General features: G+C 29.1%; 3 protein-coding genes across 3 annotated transcripts; 1 reads left to right on the top strand and 2 right to left on the bottom strand.

The window, feature by feature from the left end:
• Positions 1–898: 898 nt before the first annotated feature.
• Positions 899–5777, bottom strand: LOC8268923 (serine carboxypeptidase-like 17). Its single transcript, XM_002522066.4, has 14 exons — positions 5464–5777; positions 5224–5369; positions 4703–4779; positions 4491–4616; positions 4294–4396; positions 4075–4112; positions 3798–3899; positions 3593–3685; positions 3144–3275; positions 3000–3071; positions 2800–2924; positions 1518–1631; positions 1177–1231; positions 899–1085 (listed from the first exon to the last, which is right to left on the bottom strand). The coding sequence occupies exons 1-14, from the start codon at positions 5607–5609 to the stop codon at positions 1005–1007; spliced, it is 1410 nt and encodes a 469-aa protein (XP_002522112.1). The 5' UTR covers positions 5610–5777; the 3' UTR covers positions 899–1004.
• Positions 5778–8297: 2520 nt separating this feature from the next.
• LOC8268922 (ER membrane protein complex subunit 6) lies at positions 8298–11189 on the bottom strand. The gene is given in 6 exon segments (XM_015721095.3): positions 8298–8633; positions 9093–9112; positions 9737–9932; positions 10489–10623; positions 10728–10803; positions 11036–11189. Coding segments are annotated over 4 exon segments (363 nt in total). The 5' UTR covers positions 10605–10623; positions 10728–10803; positions 11036–11189; the 3' UTR covers positions 8298–8602.
• Positions 11190–11554: 365 nt separating this feature from the next.
• On the top strand, positions 11555–15687 carry LOC8268921 (probable zinc metallopeptidase EGY3, chloroplastic). The gene is made up of 6 exons (XM_002522064.3): positions 11555–12592; positions 13011–13208; positions 13392–13616; positions 14269–14507; positions 14670–14824; positions 15128–15687. The coding sequence occupies exons 1-6, from the start codon at positions 11924–11926 to the stop codon at positions 15481–15483; spliced, it is 1842 nt and encodes a 613-aa protein (XP_002522110.2). The 5' UTR covers positions 11555–11923; the 3' UTR covers positions 15484–15687.
• Positions 15688–15918: the final 231 nt, after the last annotated feature.

Here is a 15918-nt window from a genome sequence, read left to right as displayed (position 1 = left end):
ATTAGTTAGGGCCGCCTTGAGTCCTAGAGCTTTCATGCCAAGAGTAGGGATTTGTCCCGTGGACACACGAGCAATCCAACCCGTAGGATTTCCTTTTCCTCTTCCCATTCTTACTTCTGTAGGTTTTTTTGTAAGTATTTATTTTTTATTTCTTTAAAAAAATAAAGAAGTTTAAAGGATGACGGTTACTTTTTGAACGAGAGTCATCTCTCTCTTTTATTTGTGTTTTTAGTTCTTTATTTTAATAATTTTAAATTTTTCAAATCTGATTTATCTCTTAACTTTCATTGTATGATGTTTATTTTCTTTTTTTATTATGTAATTTTTGATGTTTTATTTTATGAGAGTTTTATTATCTTTCTTTATTTTTTATTCATGGGAGTTTCTTTGTCTTCTTTAATGAGAGTTTAGATAATTTGTATAAAAAGTTCGATACGATTTTTTTCTTCATTTAGACTCATATAAATAAATAAAAAAAGCACTTAACGGCTAAATATTTTAAGACCGTTAACATGATTGGTGATTCTTTATGTAAATTTTTATATCCATTATTATTATATTTCTTGATCATTCTCATAATAATATAATTCTATATCAGAATGTACAAATTTATTCTTATGAATGAAAACTATGATGATTCTCTTAAAAAAGACATACTTGAGTAAGCTTGCTAAAAAAATGCTTAAAAATATATTCTGCTTATAGTGGAATTTAGAAAAATCACTTAATGCTTGAGGAAGATCATCATATGCAAATAACATTACCTAGGTAATATTTTTATGCTATAGTTATGTAGCAACTTGATATGGCAATATCAAGTTGTAAATGTTTTCATTTTTCATATTCAAATAAAATGCATCATAACTTAAGATTCTAATTATTAACTTGCTCATTGATGTCATAATAGAAGCATTTTATTTTATAGCATCATAAAAAAAGTAGCAGCTTATTGCTTCAAGAGCATAACCCCAAACTAATGCACATAGTATTACAATTTGATTAGATTAAAGAGGCTCATTAGCCATCCACCTCTCAATCAAGGCAAAACTTTGAGGTTTGAATTCTGCAGCAAAGTGGCCTGCTCCCTGTACAAGGCAAAGCATAAGTAGTTTAAGCAACATTTGTTTTGTTTTCCACTTGTAAAAATCAGTTGAATTTTCCAAAACAGTCTCTTACCTTTATAGTGGCAAATGTCAAATTGAATTTCTCATTTTCAAACTTCTCTGTGTATCTACATTGAAAAAAGAAAAAAAAAAAAAACATCATATGCATTGACCATTTTAAAATTTTCAATTTAATTATATCAGTCGGCACTATTGATATAAAAACTCTCGAAATTAATAGTATTTTATTTTAAATATAGCTTAGCAATCGTGATTTTTCCAGCTATATATTTTAAATGTCGGATTTAAATTTTATTCTATAAAATGTATATGAAAATAATAATTAAAAAATTTAGATTGAAGATTTGAATTAAATAAATAGCAAAAAAAAGATAATTTTCATTTAAAACTCACCCAGCAATTTCACCACGAAGAAGCCATTGTCTCCACTCCTCAGTCAATGGCAAATCGAGAGATTGTATCCATTTTTGTGTTGCAATGTATGGAATTGAGAAGTCATGATCACCACTATTTACAGGGCAATAAATAAATAGAAGTAAAAGTATATGGTAAGAAATTGTTAGACTAAAAATTGCATCATCTATATATATATGTTAATTTTTTATACCTAAATTTTTTTTGATAATTGTACTTAATATTTGACATGTAAAATTTTTATTTTGATATTTACTATTTTTGATTTTATTTTGATATTTACTATTTTTGATACATATGATTCAAATTTATGTGTAATTTTGTGATTTTTTTCTATTAATTTATTAATTAATAAGTTACATACCTAATTAAATACCCATTCTAATCCTAAAAATAATATATTACTAATATATTAGTTTTCCAATTAGATGATGATTAGTTTTCTAATTAGATAATAATTATTTTAAAAATAGTATATGCATTATATTTTAATATTATATTAATTAATAAATTAATTTTTTAATTAGATCACGATTCTAATTATAAAAATAATATTTTTAAATATTATATTAACTAATAATTTAATTTTTAATTCTAAAAGATAGTAATATCAATTATATTATTAATTTATATAATATTAGAGTTAAAAATAAATATTTTAAAAATAATTTATGGATAGTATTAATTCAAAAATAATATTAATAATTAAATATTTTATTAATGCAATGATATAAATAATTATTTTTTAAAATTAAAAGTATTTAAAAAATGGTTAGTTTGCTATTATTTTTTAAAATTATATGAATTAATATTACATATTGAACAATTGATTAAATTATATTTATAAACTTAATTTTATAATTAAAATAATAATAACGATCGTACAACATACGGGTAAACGATTAGTACGATATTAATTCAGTTTCTAACTCTTGTATTCAAAATGTAAAACCAAGCGTTAACAATAATATTTAAGATTCTAACCATATTATAAATATAATCGATCAATAAAAATAAAATAAAAATAAAACTCTAATAACAAAGAAATTGCAGTCTAATATTCATTATATAATTATAAATGTAAGGGATTTTCCATCTAAATCAACTTATTTAAACATCCGATTGAGTAAGAAAATAATTGATGTTCTTTTCCAATAAAATAAGAACACATAAGGAATAAAAAAATCTGATTAGGTACATAAATTTAAAGTGTATATATATATATATATATATATATATAAAAGAGGTTTTATAAAAATACCTGTAGATCAAACCTCGAAGATCTTGGTGAGTGAAATTCTGATGGTAACCGACAACACTTGAAACTGAATGATTGTAACCCATTTGGTCTAAGCTGCTACAGTAACTCCATGTAGTTATTGTTCCCTGATCATCATCATCATTCATTACAAATTATTCGAAAATCTGTTTATAATACATATGTAAATTGTGCGTGCGTACCTCTCGAATATGAAGAGCTTTCTGGACATCTAAATTGTTCGCCCAGTTTTCAGTAATGGATTGGTAAAATTTCTGATGGAAAAGAGTAATCAATCAGCGACGCACTTAATTTCAGAAAACAACAGTCTAAAAGAGAAATTATACACTGCATTTTGTGTTAGAAGCATGAGGGAGTGAGATGAAGGGATGTTCAGCGCTGGATCTGCGTTGGGCTGTTCCGCAATTCGTACTGCAGGAAGGTTGTAAAATATGGGTTGGCTGTATACGGCAAACTAGCTGCAAAATTCAAACAAAAACATATAATATTATAATTTCAGATTTCATAATTGTGCCTCTTTTTCTCCTTTTTAGTGAAATTACAAAATAACAATCTTAAAAACAAAATCAGCCCTTCTATTTTGAATCAATTTTGACCCACTACAAAATTATTAAGAAATTAAACCAAAAATAATAGTTTAACTAATTCAATTTTACTAATTTCTTCTCATTTTAGATGAATATTTATGCCTAGATTTATGATTTTCTGATTACAAAATAACAATTACAAGTGCTAATCTTTTTGTACACATAACCGAATTACTAAGTAAACTGACCTCTTCCATGGCCTCAATGGCTGCAGCACAGGGGCCGGTGTCACCGCTTGGTGGTGGAGGAAAAAATACACCATTACAACTTGCATTTGCATCCTTAAAAATCAAAAGAAATAACAAAATTAAGAAATTAACATACTAATAATAATAATATAAAGAAAAATTAAATTAATATAATAAAGGGAGAAATAAGAATGAATTAACTGACCTGAAAAAGTTGATCTGAGATGAGTGCCAATCGGTGAGCAACAGGATATTTTGAATTGAAATCGATATTGTTGTCTGTTCCAGGATTCCCCATCGCATATCCCTAAAATATATTAAAGTCTATTAAAGAATAAAAAATGAAAAGCAAGTGAAACAGAAAATTAAAAGTATTTATAGAAACCATGTCCAAAGTAACTCCCATGAAAATAAAAAATAAAAAAATCAAACTCAATTAGTATATTGCTAAAAGTCATAAACATTAATAGATTACTATTTACCTTAATATTTATAATTGGTCCACTTTCATCTTTATTACCTACAAAATCAATGACAACACAACACCAGAAGTGAATCCAAATTGGCAGAAATTACATCATAATGAATTACTCATTCATTTATTTTAGCATTTTGTGGGCTTTTGAAAATTTGGACACAATGGTGGGTTTAAAAATTATCAGTGATGTTCAAATATTAAAAATTAAATTAATCTAACTTACCATCCAAAATGCTTTGTATTACTATTGGGATAGGTTTTCCAGAGTACCCTTCTCCAGCCATGTAAAGTGGATTTTCCAAGAAACTTGGGTGTTCCAAAAGCCACTTCACATATAAGAATTTTAGTATCAATTAATTAAATGTAAAAGAAAAATAAATAAATAATAAAAGAAGAAGAAGAAGAAGAAATTCGATGAACCTGTTGAATAAATTCATAGCTATTTGCTGCAAATTCATCATCATTTAAAAGGTCAGCTACTGCTCCTGTTGTTGAGTAAGAGAATCCAGTAGTAACAGGTGCATCTAAGAATATTATATTGAGGTTCTGCAATATTAAATCATATATTAGCTGTTAAATTCAAACATAATTGAAAAGGGGAAGGTTAAATAAGCTTAATTGAGCATTTTTACCTTTGTCCATGTATTACTATTTAGAAAAAGTGTTGGCACACCTCCAATGTAATTATCTGTATCAATTGCTAGTGGACCTGTGCAAAAAGTACATATAATTATTATAATTTTTCATGCTGATTGAGATTAAATATTTAAGAGATAATCAAGAAAATTATTTAACTAATTTTGATTACATTTTTTAATATATAATAAAACCTTCATAATTAGTTTTTTAATCTTTTTTTTTTTTCCTTTCAAGCAAAATATCATGAAGTCAAAAGTCTATATCTACTCTTTGACTGAGTCTGACCTAACTGTTGAAAGGTTGATAAGATAAGATCACGTGCTAAGTTAATGATATGAACTTTATTTTTTAATTTTTATAAATAAAAAATTCGAAATTAATATTTAATACCGATCATCACATTATTGTAGGTACAAACGCGGCCCAACTACCACTAAGTTATTTTCTAATTTAGCAGTGAAAACAAGGAAAAACAAAAAGAAATTATTTATTTATTGTGAGGAAGTTAAGTTACCATTTTCAAAGAAAAATGCAGCAAGACCAGAGCAACCAGGGCCTCCATTGATCCAAAGCATTAGAGGGTCTTTCTCTGGATCATCTTGAGACTCAACAAAATAGTAGAAAAGTTGCACCTCCCTATTCTTTCCTACACCAATGTATCTAATATATACATACACAAATAACATTACTTAGTTCCAAATTCAAATGATACTTACTAGTGCTTAAGCAACAAAATAACAGACAATTAACATACCCAGTTTCAAGCTTGAAAGGAAGATCACCATAACCTGGTAAGCTAGGGACAGCATCCCCACCTGAGGCAGATGGCACTGTGGAACCAAACACAAGAAGAAGAAGAGGAAGAAGAAGAAGAAGAGGAGATTGAGGAATCACAGCCATTGTAAGGTATGTATTAACGGGAACCAGGCAAGATTTTTATACATGACAAGAAGCTGCATATTATATGCGTCTGGAACACGTTTTTCAAAATGGGCTTTGAATACGTGGTAATGGTTTTTATTATCACGGGTGCTTAAGTAAGTTCTCCCATGGGCGGCTGTTCTGGCGATGGGTTTCTTTATTTATTCTTTTGGTCTTTGTACATAATATCGATTCAATTCATAGAGAGCAGCTTTCTACATATATTATAGGGTAATACCCTCTATAATTTTTATTTTTTTTTGAGAATGTAATACCCTCTATAATTTAACTGATATATTAATTAATTAATTTTTATTTAAAAAATCAACTTAATTTACTATACAATTCATTTTTTTTAATTTTCTGAGTTGTAATTTATTTTTATTATTTTTTAAGTTACACGTGACAAATAATAGATTCAAAATTAAGATCTTACTAAGTTACTAAGCATGTGAATGTATTTATTATTTTTATTATTTTTTAACTAGGATAACTTTAAAGATGTATTTAACTCAAAATATTATAAAAAATTATAAATATAATTTTCTTTAAAAATTTATATGGAGGTCAATTGACCGTAGATTACACAATAGGAATAACGATAATTATAAATGTAAAAATTCACTTAGTATAGAAAAGAAAACTTAAACTAGAAATCTCTATTCTCAAAAGCAACACATTTATTGCTCGAGTTAGACTTCAAATATAATTAGAAATATAATTTCACTCTATATCAATTTTAAATTGAATAAATAAAATAAATAATAAAATTTAAAATTTAGCAATGATAAATACGTTTGACTAGTAATTCATTCAATGTGCTTATTTTTTACTAATAATATATTCAATGTGCGTATGCATGTGTATATATATATATATATATATATATATATATAATAAATCAAATGATGGTGACATGATACAGAATCCATTTCAGTCTTTTCAATTTATTAAAGTTTAATTATTAAAAAAAGAATTAACTAATTCAATGTGCCTAAACTTATAGTCTGATTTGAGTTTTTTGTTTTTACTATTATTTTTTCCATTGCTCGAGGCTTCTTTAGTTTTAGGTCTGAGTCAGCTAATTTTATAATCAAATAAGCCATTAAGTGCTAACAATAATAAGTTATTTGACTAATTAGACATAATCAATATTAAATTAGTGTCCTCTTTAGGAAGTCTTGAGTTTCAATCCAACTTTTTTTCTTGTTCAATAATTACAAATTTTTGAACTGAAACGTGGGTCTCGATCGAACTGAAGACTAGAGTAGAACACAAACTGCACAGGTGGCGGTCCTATCCAATTGTAATAGAAAGTAGATAAAATATAATAATGATTAATTTGAAAAGACATGCTCAAGGTTTTTGAAATGCTCACTTGAAGAGAAAAGAAAGAAAGAAAGATATGATTGAGATGTGGTAATGAAATATAAAGTAATGTTAGGAAGTTTAATAATGGAATTCAAGGCAAAGGCATCTTGTGTGTTTTTCAATGTATCAATGCAGGCTCCGTGATTCATGAATCTGTCTTTTATTACATTCAAAATTTGTCATTTATTAAATTAATAATTCAAAGCCATGCTACCCTTCTTTTTTTTTTTTTTCCTTAATTAAAAAATTTAGAATCACAGAAAGGAGTAGGAATAAAGAAAGTTAAGGTCATATTTGAATTTGAGACTTTATTATATTTATTAATCATTATAATTAAATTAAAAGGAATAAAAATAATAAATAAATTAAGGATTCTTGAAAAATTAATTTTTTTATAAGAACTGAAGAAATAAAAAAATTCGAAACCAATTTCATTTTTCCAAGCTAAATTAAACAGTCAATTCAGTTAATTACTTTTTTTATTTTGTTTTGGTCTATTTTTTAACAGATTTTATTTTATTTTATTTTTAGTTCATTTTAGCGATATATTTAATTAAAAAGTTATGGAAGGACCTCCCTATGAGCGAGTTCTGATTCTTACGGTTAAAAAGGCCAAAATATAATTATGAATTTTGGACTGATTATGGTTTTTAAATACTATATATATATATATTATTAATTTATAAAATCTAAAATTTTTAATATATAAATTTTTTATTTTAATATATATATTTACTTTTAACAAATAAAATTCAACTTTATGTATAATTTTATAATTTTTTATTAATTTATTGATTCATAAATTATATTCTAATTAAATACTGATTCTAATGTTAAAAAATAACACATTAGTTATATTATTATATTATATTAATTAATAAATAATTTTTTAATCAGATAATAATATTTATTTTATTTTAAAAAATAATATAATATTATTATATTTTAATATTATATTAAATAATAAATTAGTTTTATTTTTGTTATTGAAAATTAGAATTATATTAATATTAAATTATAGATATCTAAAAATAATAATTTATAAGGTAATAAAAATATAAGAAAACTAAATCACAAAAAAAGTATAAATGCGCCAAACTACAAGTCAATTTTCTATAATTTTCCCAATTTTATACTATGGGTGTGCAAGCATGCTTCTTCTCATAACCTGCAGGTTAATGGTGGCATTATCCAAAATAGCCATGCACTTTCTGAATTTGTCATTAATGGGTCCTATCAAGAATCTTAACTGGAGGGGAAACTGGAAACTATGAGCATATAAAAGAAGTCTAAACCTGAAAATCAAACATAAAAGCATTGTGCATTCCTCAGCATTTAAATAGAAAAAACATCAGTATGGTCAAAACTGCAGAAAGCAGAATCAAGGATTTGCCATCTCAAGTCTAGCCTAAGAGAATGGAACTATTGATCCAGAATTTGGCAAAATGAAAGGAAGAACAAAACTATTGATTGGAATCAAGAAAAAGTGATCTTTTAATTGTTATAAAATGGATTCAAACTCCGGGTTGATGTATATAAACATGTCGAGAAGCAGAAACAGCATCGGCTTTTCCCTCCGCAGAAGATGTAGCATGACATTGTTAGAATATATGCACGATATCATATGCAAATCTTTTCACGTCAAGAAAATACCATCATAAAAACAGATAGCTCAATGAAAAAAAAAAAGATCAGTTTAATGTTTTCAAATCTTCAGAAAATTTGGAGAAATAGTTGCTTATAAGTGCTCTGAACCACCATTCATCTGCTTATTACCACATGGCAAAACCAAAAAAGAAACTAACAAAGAATTAACTTTCAAATGCTAAGTGCTCCAAGAGCAAATAAGTTTTCCAGCTCTTGTGTGGATTTCATAGCATATTCAGTCACCCATATAGGATTTGCCATTATCATATGTGCAGTTTTAAGTTAATTGATGAGGAAAAATGAAAGATCAGCAATATCATTTTCGAGAAAGACTATGCACTTCATAATTTGATTCATGATTATTGCATCAATGATTTTTAAAATTTTAGTTTTAATCAACTAGCTGTAAAATATCTAAAATAAGAAGAAAAAGAAGAAGGATACGTCCAGAACAGCACGAACGACTGCATAAACATAACAAAATACTGTCAGTGGTTAGTCCATTAAAAAAATAAACTACACAGAACCAAATCCAGAACAAAAAATTTGTTGATGCAATTGTACACGTCATGCTGACAGTAATATTGAAATGGCCACATACAAATCAGAAAAAGATAGGGCATATACATAGACAACTTTTTAGAAAGTGACATCTGAAAATCAAAAAGCACCAACCTCTGTCCCAACCTCAAATAAAACTTTAGCTGCTTAAAATAAGAAGAAGAATAATTCATATTTTACTGAAGGAGAAGTCATTGGGTAGGTAATCATATAGCCAGCTTATAAAAGAAAAAGAGCTCTTCGTGGTGAAATTACCATCAGAAGCACAACGCAGACATTTCTACAAAAAACATGATTCACTAACATAGCTGTATAACTTATGAAACATATCACCATAATATGAAGACAACCAAACATACAAATACTAACTGTTACTGTCAATACCATCGCCATCAACCTCAAAACAAATTATAACTTCTATGAGAATAATGGTACACAAAATACAGTTGAAAGAGGGAGGCTCATCCAAAGGGAAATCAGAAATTAAAAATAAAATTTATTAACTAATAAATTATGGAGAAGCATACCAGAAGACCGCTGAAAAAGCCATCAAGTATAATCTGGTTCCAAGAGCCAAAGTATGAGTGAACAGAAAACTTTGCTTTTGCTAAGAGTCCAATTGAAGTGGTTGCCATGACAAGGAAATAAAAGATAAATCCATTCAACCCCGTGAACCCCAAAATCCCAGCAATCACCCCACCAATGATAGATAAAAACGTTCAGCTGCAAGGAAAACCAAGCTTAGGTATTATCATAAACATGTAACTAAAATCCAATGGAAGTTTGTAGATGGCAAAATGATGTTTTCATTGCCCAGTTAAAATACTTTGCAATGCCTTTGTGAATGTCTCAATCTCATTTTGATACTAGAACCAAATAACATCTCAATCTTGTTCCATATTAACTATGAAATGTGTTCAAGTGCCTAACTAGTATACTGAAAATGCTGTTACCTTCAAGATATGTTTATATGAGAAAAATGCCAGAAAATCTTAATGGGGTTTGAACCAGAACAAAATCTCATTGATTGGTTACCATGACCTATGGCTGCAGTGCCCCCAGATAACATGCCTAGCACATAAACAGTTTACTCCAATAATCACAATCCTCAAAAACATTGTAAACGAAGTAGAAAGAAAGCCTCAGACTGATCATATAACATAGCTCTCATGGTACACATAATCAGCAGAATTTATCCTGCAGACATGTATAATCAACAAATAGAAGGACCAGGATCATAAAAATAGCTCCAAAGTCATGTTAATGAACCAAAACAAACCTGTAATATATGACTTTCATGTTACTTTGCAAATTTTCAGCACTGAACGTCTGTAAGTCATTTGCAGCTTCACTTGATTTCTTCTCATATCCACCAGACTCGTTATGTCCAGCCATACCTTCTGCTTTGTATAATCTTTAGAACAAGAAATACCCCAAAAAGAATTCACATGAATTTTACATTAACACTGATAATATGATTAATTCCTCAATTAAAAGGATAAATGGCACTCAAGTTACCACTAATTGATAATGAATCTCCAAGTCTGTTAGTAGTCGAGTTTGCCAACAGTGAAACCAAAAAGAATATAACTTTCTGTAGAAATGAAACACAACTCAATAAAAAATATAACAAGGACGAATCAAACATAGATAAGCAGTCTATAATGCCAACAATCTATGAATTGGGACCAATAAAAGATTCACGTTGTTAAAGATATGAACTTCGTAAACAGACTTACAAGTAGAATCTCCAAAACCTAAGTAAAAGGCAGAATCTTTTTTAGTCTAAAAGAAACCAAAGACATAAACAAACGGAGAAAACAAACCTTTCTTTCCAGTGTTACTGGGTCAAGAAAAAAACTTCTTGAAGTTGTTTGTGTCTCGATTTTGCTTTGATTCACTCACGCATATGAAACCCAGATTTATGTCGTTTCTAATAATTTCAATTAACATCCTCTTGTTCTTCAAAATTTACAAATTGCTCCTCAAATGTTTCTAATATGACATCGCAGTCCTCCTATAAACTATAATTTAAAGAATGCGCAGTCTCAAAATTGTTATTGTTCAAAAAGAGAATATCGGCTACACTTCGGTTTAAATTTTAGAATATATATAATATTAATTTTGTAGAACTAATTTTTTTTAATATATTTACTTAATTTTTAACACATAGCATTTATATATATGTAATTTTATAATTATCTTTATTTATTATTAATTAATAAATATATTTCAAATAAAATAATAATTTTATTTTTAAAATAAATATATTAATAATAAATTAATTTTTGATTAGATAATAATTAATTTTTTAATTAAATAATATTATTTAAACATATATTAATTATAATAAAAATAATAACAACACCTGCCCAAAATAAATTGGTAATAATAATTAGATTATAAATTTTAAAAATAAAAAAAGAAAAGAAGAAACCTTGTCCTTATTTATCACCGTAATCCATATAGACATGTCACCTTCAAATAAAAAATCACATTCCCACTGAAGTTCATGAACCACACAAAGATTTACATAGGATTTTCGTGTAGGGTCTAATGATCTTTGTCACCATCCTCAATGCCTAGTCCACCTGTTACACTTCTCCAACTTTCTAGACAATTGAGTCTAGAAATTTCCCTCTTCTAAAACCTCTTTTAAAATCACTTACCATGAGTTCTTTGTCTTTGAATTTGATAGTGTTCAAAATTCTTCAATGGCTACCACTCTCTCCACCACCATTTCAAATTCTTCTTTGTCACAATGCAGTCCTAAACACAATGACAAGAAGCAAAACAGTTTAGGTAGTAATCTTTCATGTTCATTTTCTTTTTCATTCAGTTCAAGCAACAAGCCAAGAAAGTATGTAAAGTTTATAACAAAAAATGAGCAAGAAAGTGAGGCAAGAAAAAGGCTATTTATATCATGTTCACCAAAACATTCATTTGGCCAAAAAACCCGGTTGTCATCTTCAATTGTAACAAAAGAAAACTTGCTACCACCTATTAAATTGTCAGCTAAAGAGGAGCAAGAAAGTGATCAGAGTTCATGTTCAGTGGCTGTGGTTGCTGAAAAGACTGAAACTGAAACAGAAAAGAGTGAGGACAGTAACTCAAAGGAGGATAAAATAGAGAAAGAGAAACAGCAAGAAATGGATTGGAAGACAGATGAAGAGTTCAAGAAATTCATGGGAAGTCCATCAATTGAGGCAGCGATAAAGTTGGAGAAGAAGAGGGCTGATAGGAAGCTCAAAGAACTTGACAGAGAAAGCAGTGATAACCCACTCGTGGGGTTTTTTAATAGACTACTTCGTGATAGTTTAGCTAGAGAGAAAGAGAGATTGGAGATGGCTGAGGAGGCTTTCAAGGCCCTTGATCTTAACAAGGTAAATAAGATGTACATTTCTCTCTAAGACATGCTTAATTGTTCATTTATTTATTAGACCATTCTTCTTTATGCAAAAGAAAAGTCAATACTTAAGTTGGTGTTTGGAGTGCAATCTGTTATAAGTTCTGGGCATTATTGATTGGAGCATTCGTCTAATAACTAAGGAGTTGTTCAATCAGAAAGATGATAAGTCATACCACTTCTATTAAGGGTAATTTGAGTCCTTGTATGCATGTTAACTAATTTTTGTCTAAATTGTTTTGAAAAATATTGTAATGAACTAAAATTTCTTGTCGTATATTATGCAGTTTAGTGTTAGCATTATGCTTGGTATTAATCATGTTTGAGCTTGGAAAGCTTCTGCTTAAAAGTACTAAGGATTATCTAATGCAAAATTTACTATGATAATTTGGCAGTTAAAGAGCTGTTTTGGATTTGATACATTCTTTGCAACTGATGTTAGAAGATTTGGTGATGGTGGGATTTTTATTGGTAATTTGAGAAAACCCATTGAAGAAGTCATTCCAAAACTGGAGAAAAAAATATCTGAAGCAGCAGGGAGAGAGGTTGTTATATGGTTCATGGAGGAAAGGAATGATAACATTACAAAACAGGTACTAAGTTCTCATCTAAGTTAGGTGACTTAAGCATTTTAAATGCAGTTGTGTTTTATGTTCTCCCTAATTGCATCTAGTTGAACTAATCAAGCTAAGTTCTGATCGCATAGGAAGGGATTGTTACAGTTGTCTTTATGATGTTTTTACGTACAAGTCTAGTTTAATTTTTTTTTTTTGAAGGCTTGTGTAGTCCAACCAAAGTCAGAAATGGATCTCCAGTTCGAGTCGACAAAGCTAAGCACACCATGGGGTTATATCAGTGCTGTAGCATTATGCGTTACAACTTTTGGGACAATTGCTCTGATGAGTGGCTTTTTCTTGAAACCAGATGCGACTTTCGATGACTATATAGCTGATGTTGTTCCCCTCTTTGGGGGCTTCCTCTCCATTTTGGGAGCTTCTGAGGTAAGTCATCATCTAATTGCTTTATAACACTAATGATACGTTAGATATGATCTGATATGGAATTCTCAGAACCTCATTCAATTGACAATTTTTGTTGCTTGTAGTAGATTTCTTCATTACCTGATTTCCTTTGAAGGGTTTGATGGTACTATTATTGTACTCTAGAAAATGCAACTGCTATTGTGGAGGCTACCTATGTTGTTTGGAAGAATAGGTTTAGGCGTATACTAGTTTCTTTGGTTCACTTCTCTTGCTGGATTTTATAGTTTCTCAACTCCTGCACTATAGTTGAAGTATTGCGTCTGTTCAAAAGGTCTTGTATTCTTAAGAAAATGTAGAGGTATCAAAGTATTGCTTGTCAGAATTGGTGGGAGAGAAGTTGGCTATCTAGAAGCTGACTTGAATGATATAGGCCCAAAGATAAATTAAAAATTTATGCTGAACATTACTTACTGAATCAGGATCTTACATTGTTGGTTAGTAGGGAGAGACCAGAGTCTCCTTTTGATTCTCAAGGTGTTCTATTCATAGTATTATTACATAATTCATTTAAAATTTTGAGTATTTTTTAAGTGGTGACATTTTTGTGCAAACGATTAATCTTATTTTATATGCAATCAATTGAATGATGCATCTATTTTTATATTTGCAGATAACAACAAGAATAACAGCAGCTAGATATGGTGTTAAACTGAGCCCATCGTTTCTTGTTCCATCCAATTGGACAGGATGCCTAGGAGTCATGAACAACTATGAGTCATTACTTCCAAACAAGAAGGCCCTTTTTGATATTCCAGTAGAACGTACAGCTAGTGCATATTTGACATCACTAGTGCTGGCAATTGCTGCTTTTGCAGCAGATGGTAGCTTCAATGGCGGTGACAACGCACTGTAAGCTTTCTGCAATTCCCTTTCGTTTTTCTCTTTACACGTATTAACGGTTTGAAATTATTGACATGAAAGGGACAGAAAATTGTCAGCATACATCAAAACTTGTATCTGTTGTTTATTCGATTAGTTTAAGCCTTTAATACTTGACCATTTTTCTTGCAGGTATATAAGGCCAGAATTCTTCTACAATAATCCCTTGCTTTCTTTCATCCAATACGTTATTGGACCTTATACAGATGATCTTGGAAACGTATTGCCTTATGCAGTTGAGGGTGTTGGTGTTCCTGTTGACCCTCTTGCTTTTGCTGGACTTTTAGGTGAGTAACTTCATGTTTATCCTACTATATACCAAGAGTAAGATCAGGCAGGCTTCAATCCCTTACCTCTAATATGAGAAAGCTTGGCAGCACAAAGGCTGATACACTAAAATGATAACTTATTGGAAAAACTAAGAACTCTGTAATAAGTTATAATCTCTTGTAGTTTCTCGATATCTCGGAGGAAAGAGCAGTTGACTATTAATAAAGCAGTAGCTAAAATGATAACTTCTGCATTCTTGGATTATTATATGCACGTTTCTACCGAATTGGCCTTATTTCTCAAATCCTGACAAACTGCAGGAATGGTGGTAACTTCTTTGAATCTTTTGCCCTGTGGGAGACTCGAAGGAGGCCGCATGGCGCAAGCTATGTTTGGAAGAAGCACAGCAACTCTTCTTTCTTTTGCAACATCACTTTTGCTTGGTATAGGTGGTTTGAGTGGAAGTGTTCTGTGTTTGGCTTGGGGATTATTTGCAACCTTCTTCAGAGGAGGAGAGGAATTACCTGCTAAAGATGAGATTACACCTTTGGGAAGTGATAGATATGCTTGGGGCATTGTTCTTGGCCTTATTTGTTTCCTCACCCTTTTCCCCAATGGAGGAGGAACATTCTCCAGTCCATTTTTCAGTGATCCATTTTTCAGGGGTGATCTGTAGAAAAATGTTACCTTCTTGTATGATAATGTTTGGTATATAATTGTGTACATATTCATATTCCTTTACATCTGAAGCAAATAGTTTATTGATTTTATAAGATGGATGGAAAAATAGAAAGACAAAGTAATAGAATCATATGACACTATTATGTCATAATAATTTTATTTTAATCGTTAAAAAATAATTTATTATTTTATTAGTAAATTTTTCATTCAACAATTACAATTAATTTAACAAATTTAATAGTTTAAAATATACATGATACTGATGTCATCGAATCAATTGTTTTTAAATATTTATTTATTTTTTTACTAAAGAATTTTTTTACAGAAATTATAATCGATTTTTTAATTCTGAATTACTCAAAACCTAATTTCCAATATAGCACTTGTACAATTTGAGTAAAGCAGCCACTAAAATGGAAACTTAATCATA

This window comes from Ricinus communis, chromosome 6, assembly GCF_019578655.1.
Source record: "Ricinus communis isolate WT05 ecotype wild-type chromosome 6, ASM1957865v1, whole genome shotgun sequence".
NCBI classification, from domain to species: domain Eukaryota; kingdom Viridiplantae; phylum Streptophyta; class Magnoliopsida; order Malpighiales; family Euphorbiaceae; genus Ricinus; species Ricinus communis.
This window is presented reverse-complemented; position numbering and strand designations above follow the sequence as displayed.

What these genes read in the sequence shown, in the direction of transcription:
- LOC8268923 (XM_002522066.4), bottom strand. Translation starts at nt 5,609, where the DNA reads ATGGCTGTGATTCCTCAATCTCCTCTTCTTCTTCTTCTTCCTCTTCTT. An exon ending in AATACAAAGCATTTTGGATG is followed by an intron (nt 4,113 to 4,293) that starts GTAAGTTAGATT and finishes TTGATTTTGTAG; the next exon opens with GTAATAAAGATGAAAGTGGA. An exon ending in CTTCGAGGTTTGATCTACAG is followed by an intron (nt 1,632 to 2,799) that starts GTATTTTTATAA and finishes CCCTGTAAATAG; the next exon opens with TGGTGATCATGACTTCTCAA.
- LOC8268921 (XM_002522064.3), top strand. Translation starts at nt 11,924, where the DNA reads ATGGCTACCACTCTCTCCACCACCATTTCAAATTCTTCTTTGTCACAA. An exon ending in AGGCCCTTGATCTTAACAAG is followed by an intron (nt 12,593 to 13,010) that starts GTAAATAAGATG and finishes ATAATTTGGCAG; the next exon opens with TTAAAGAGCTGTTTTGGATT. An exon ending in TGCTTTTGCTGGACTTTTAG is followed by an intron (nt 14,825 to 15,127) that starts GTGAGTAACTTC and finishes GACAAACTGCAG; the next exon opens with GAATGGTGGTAACTTCTTTG.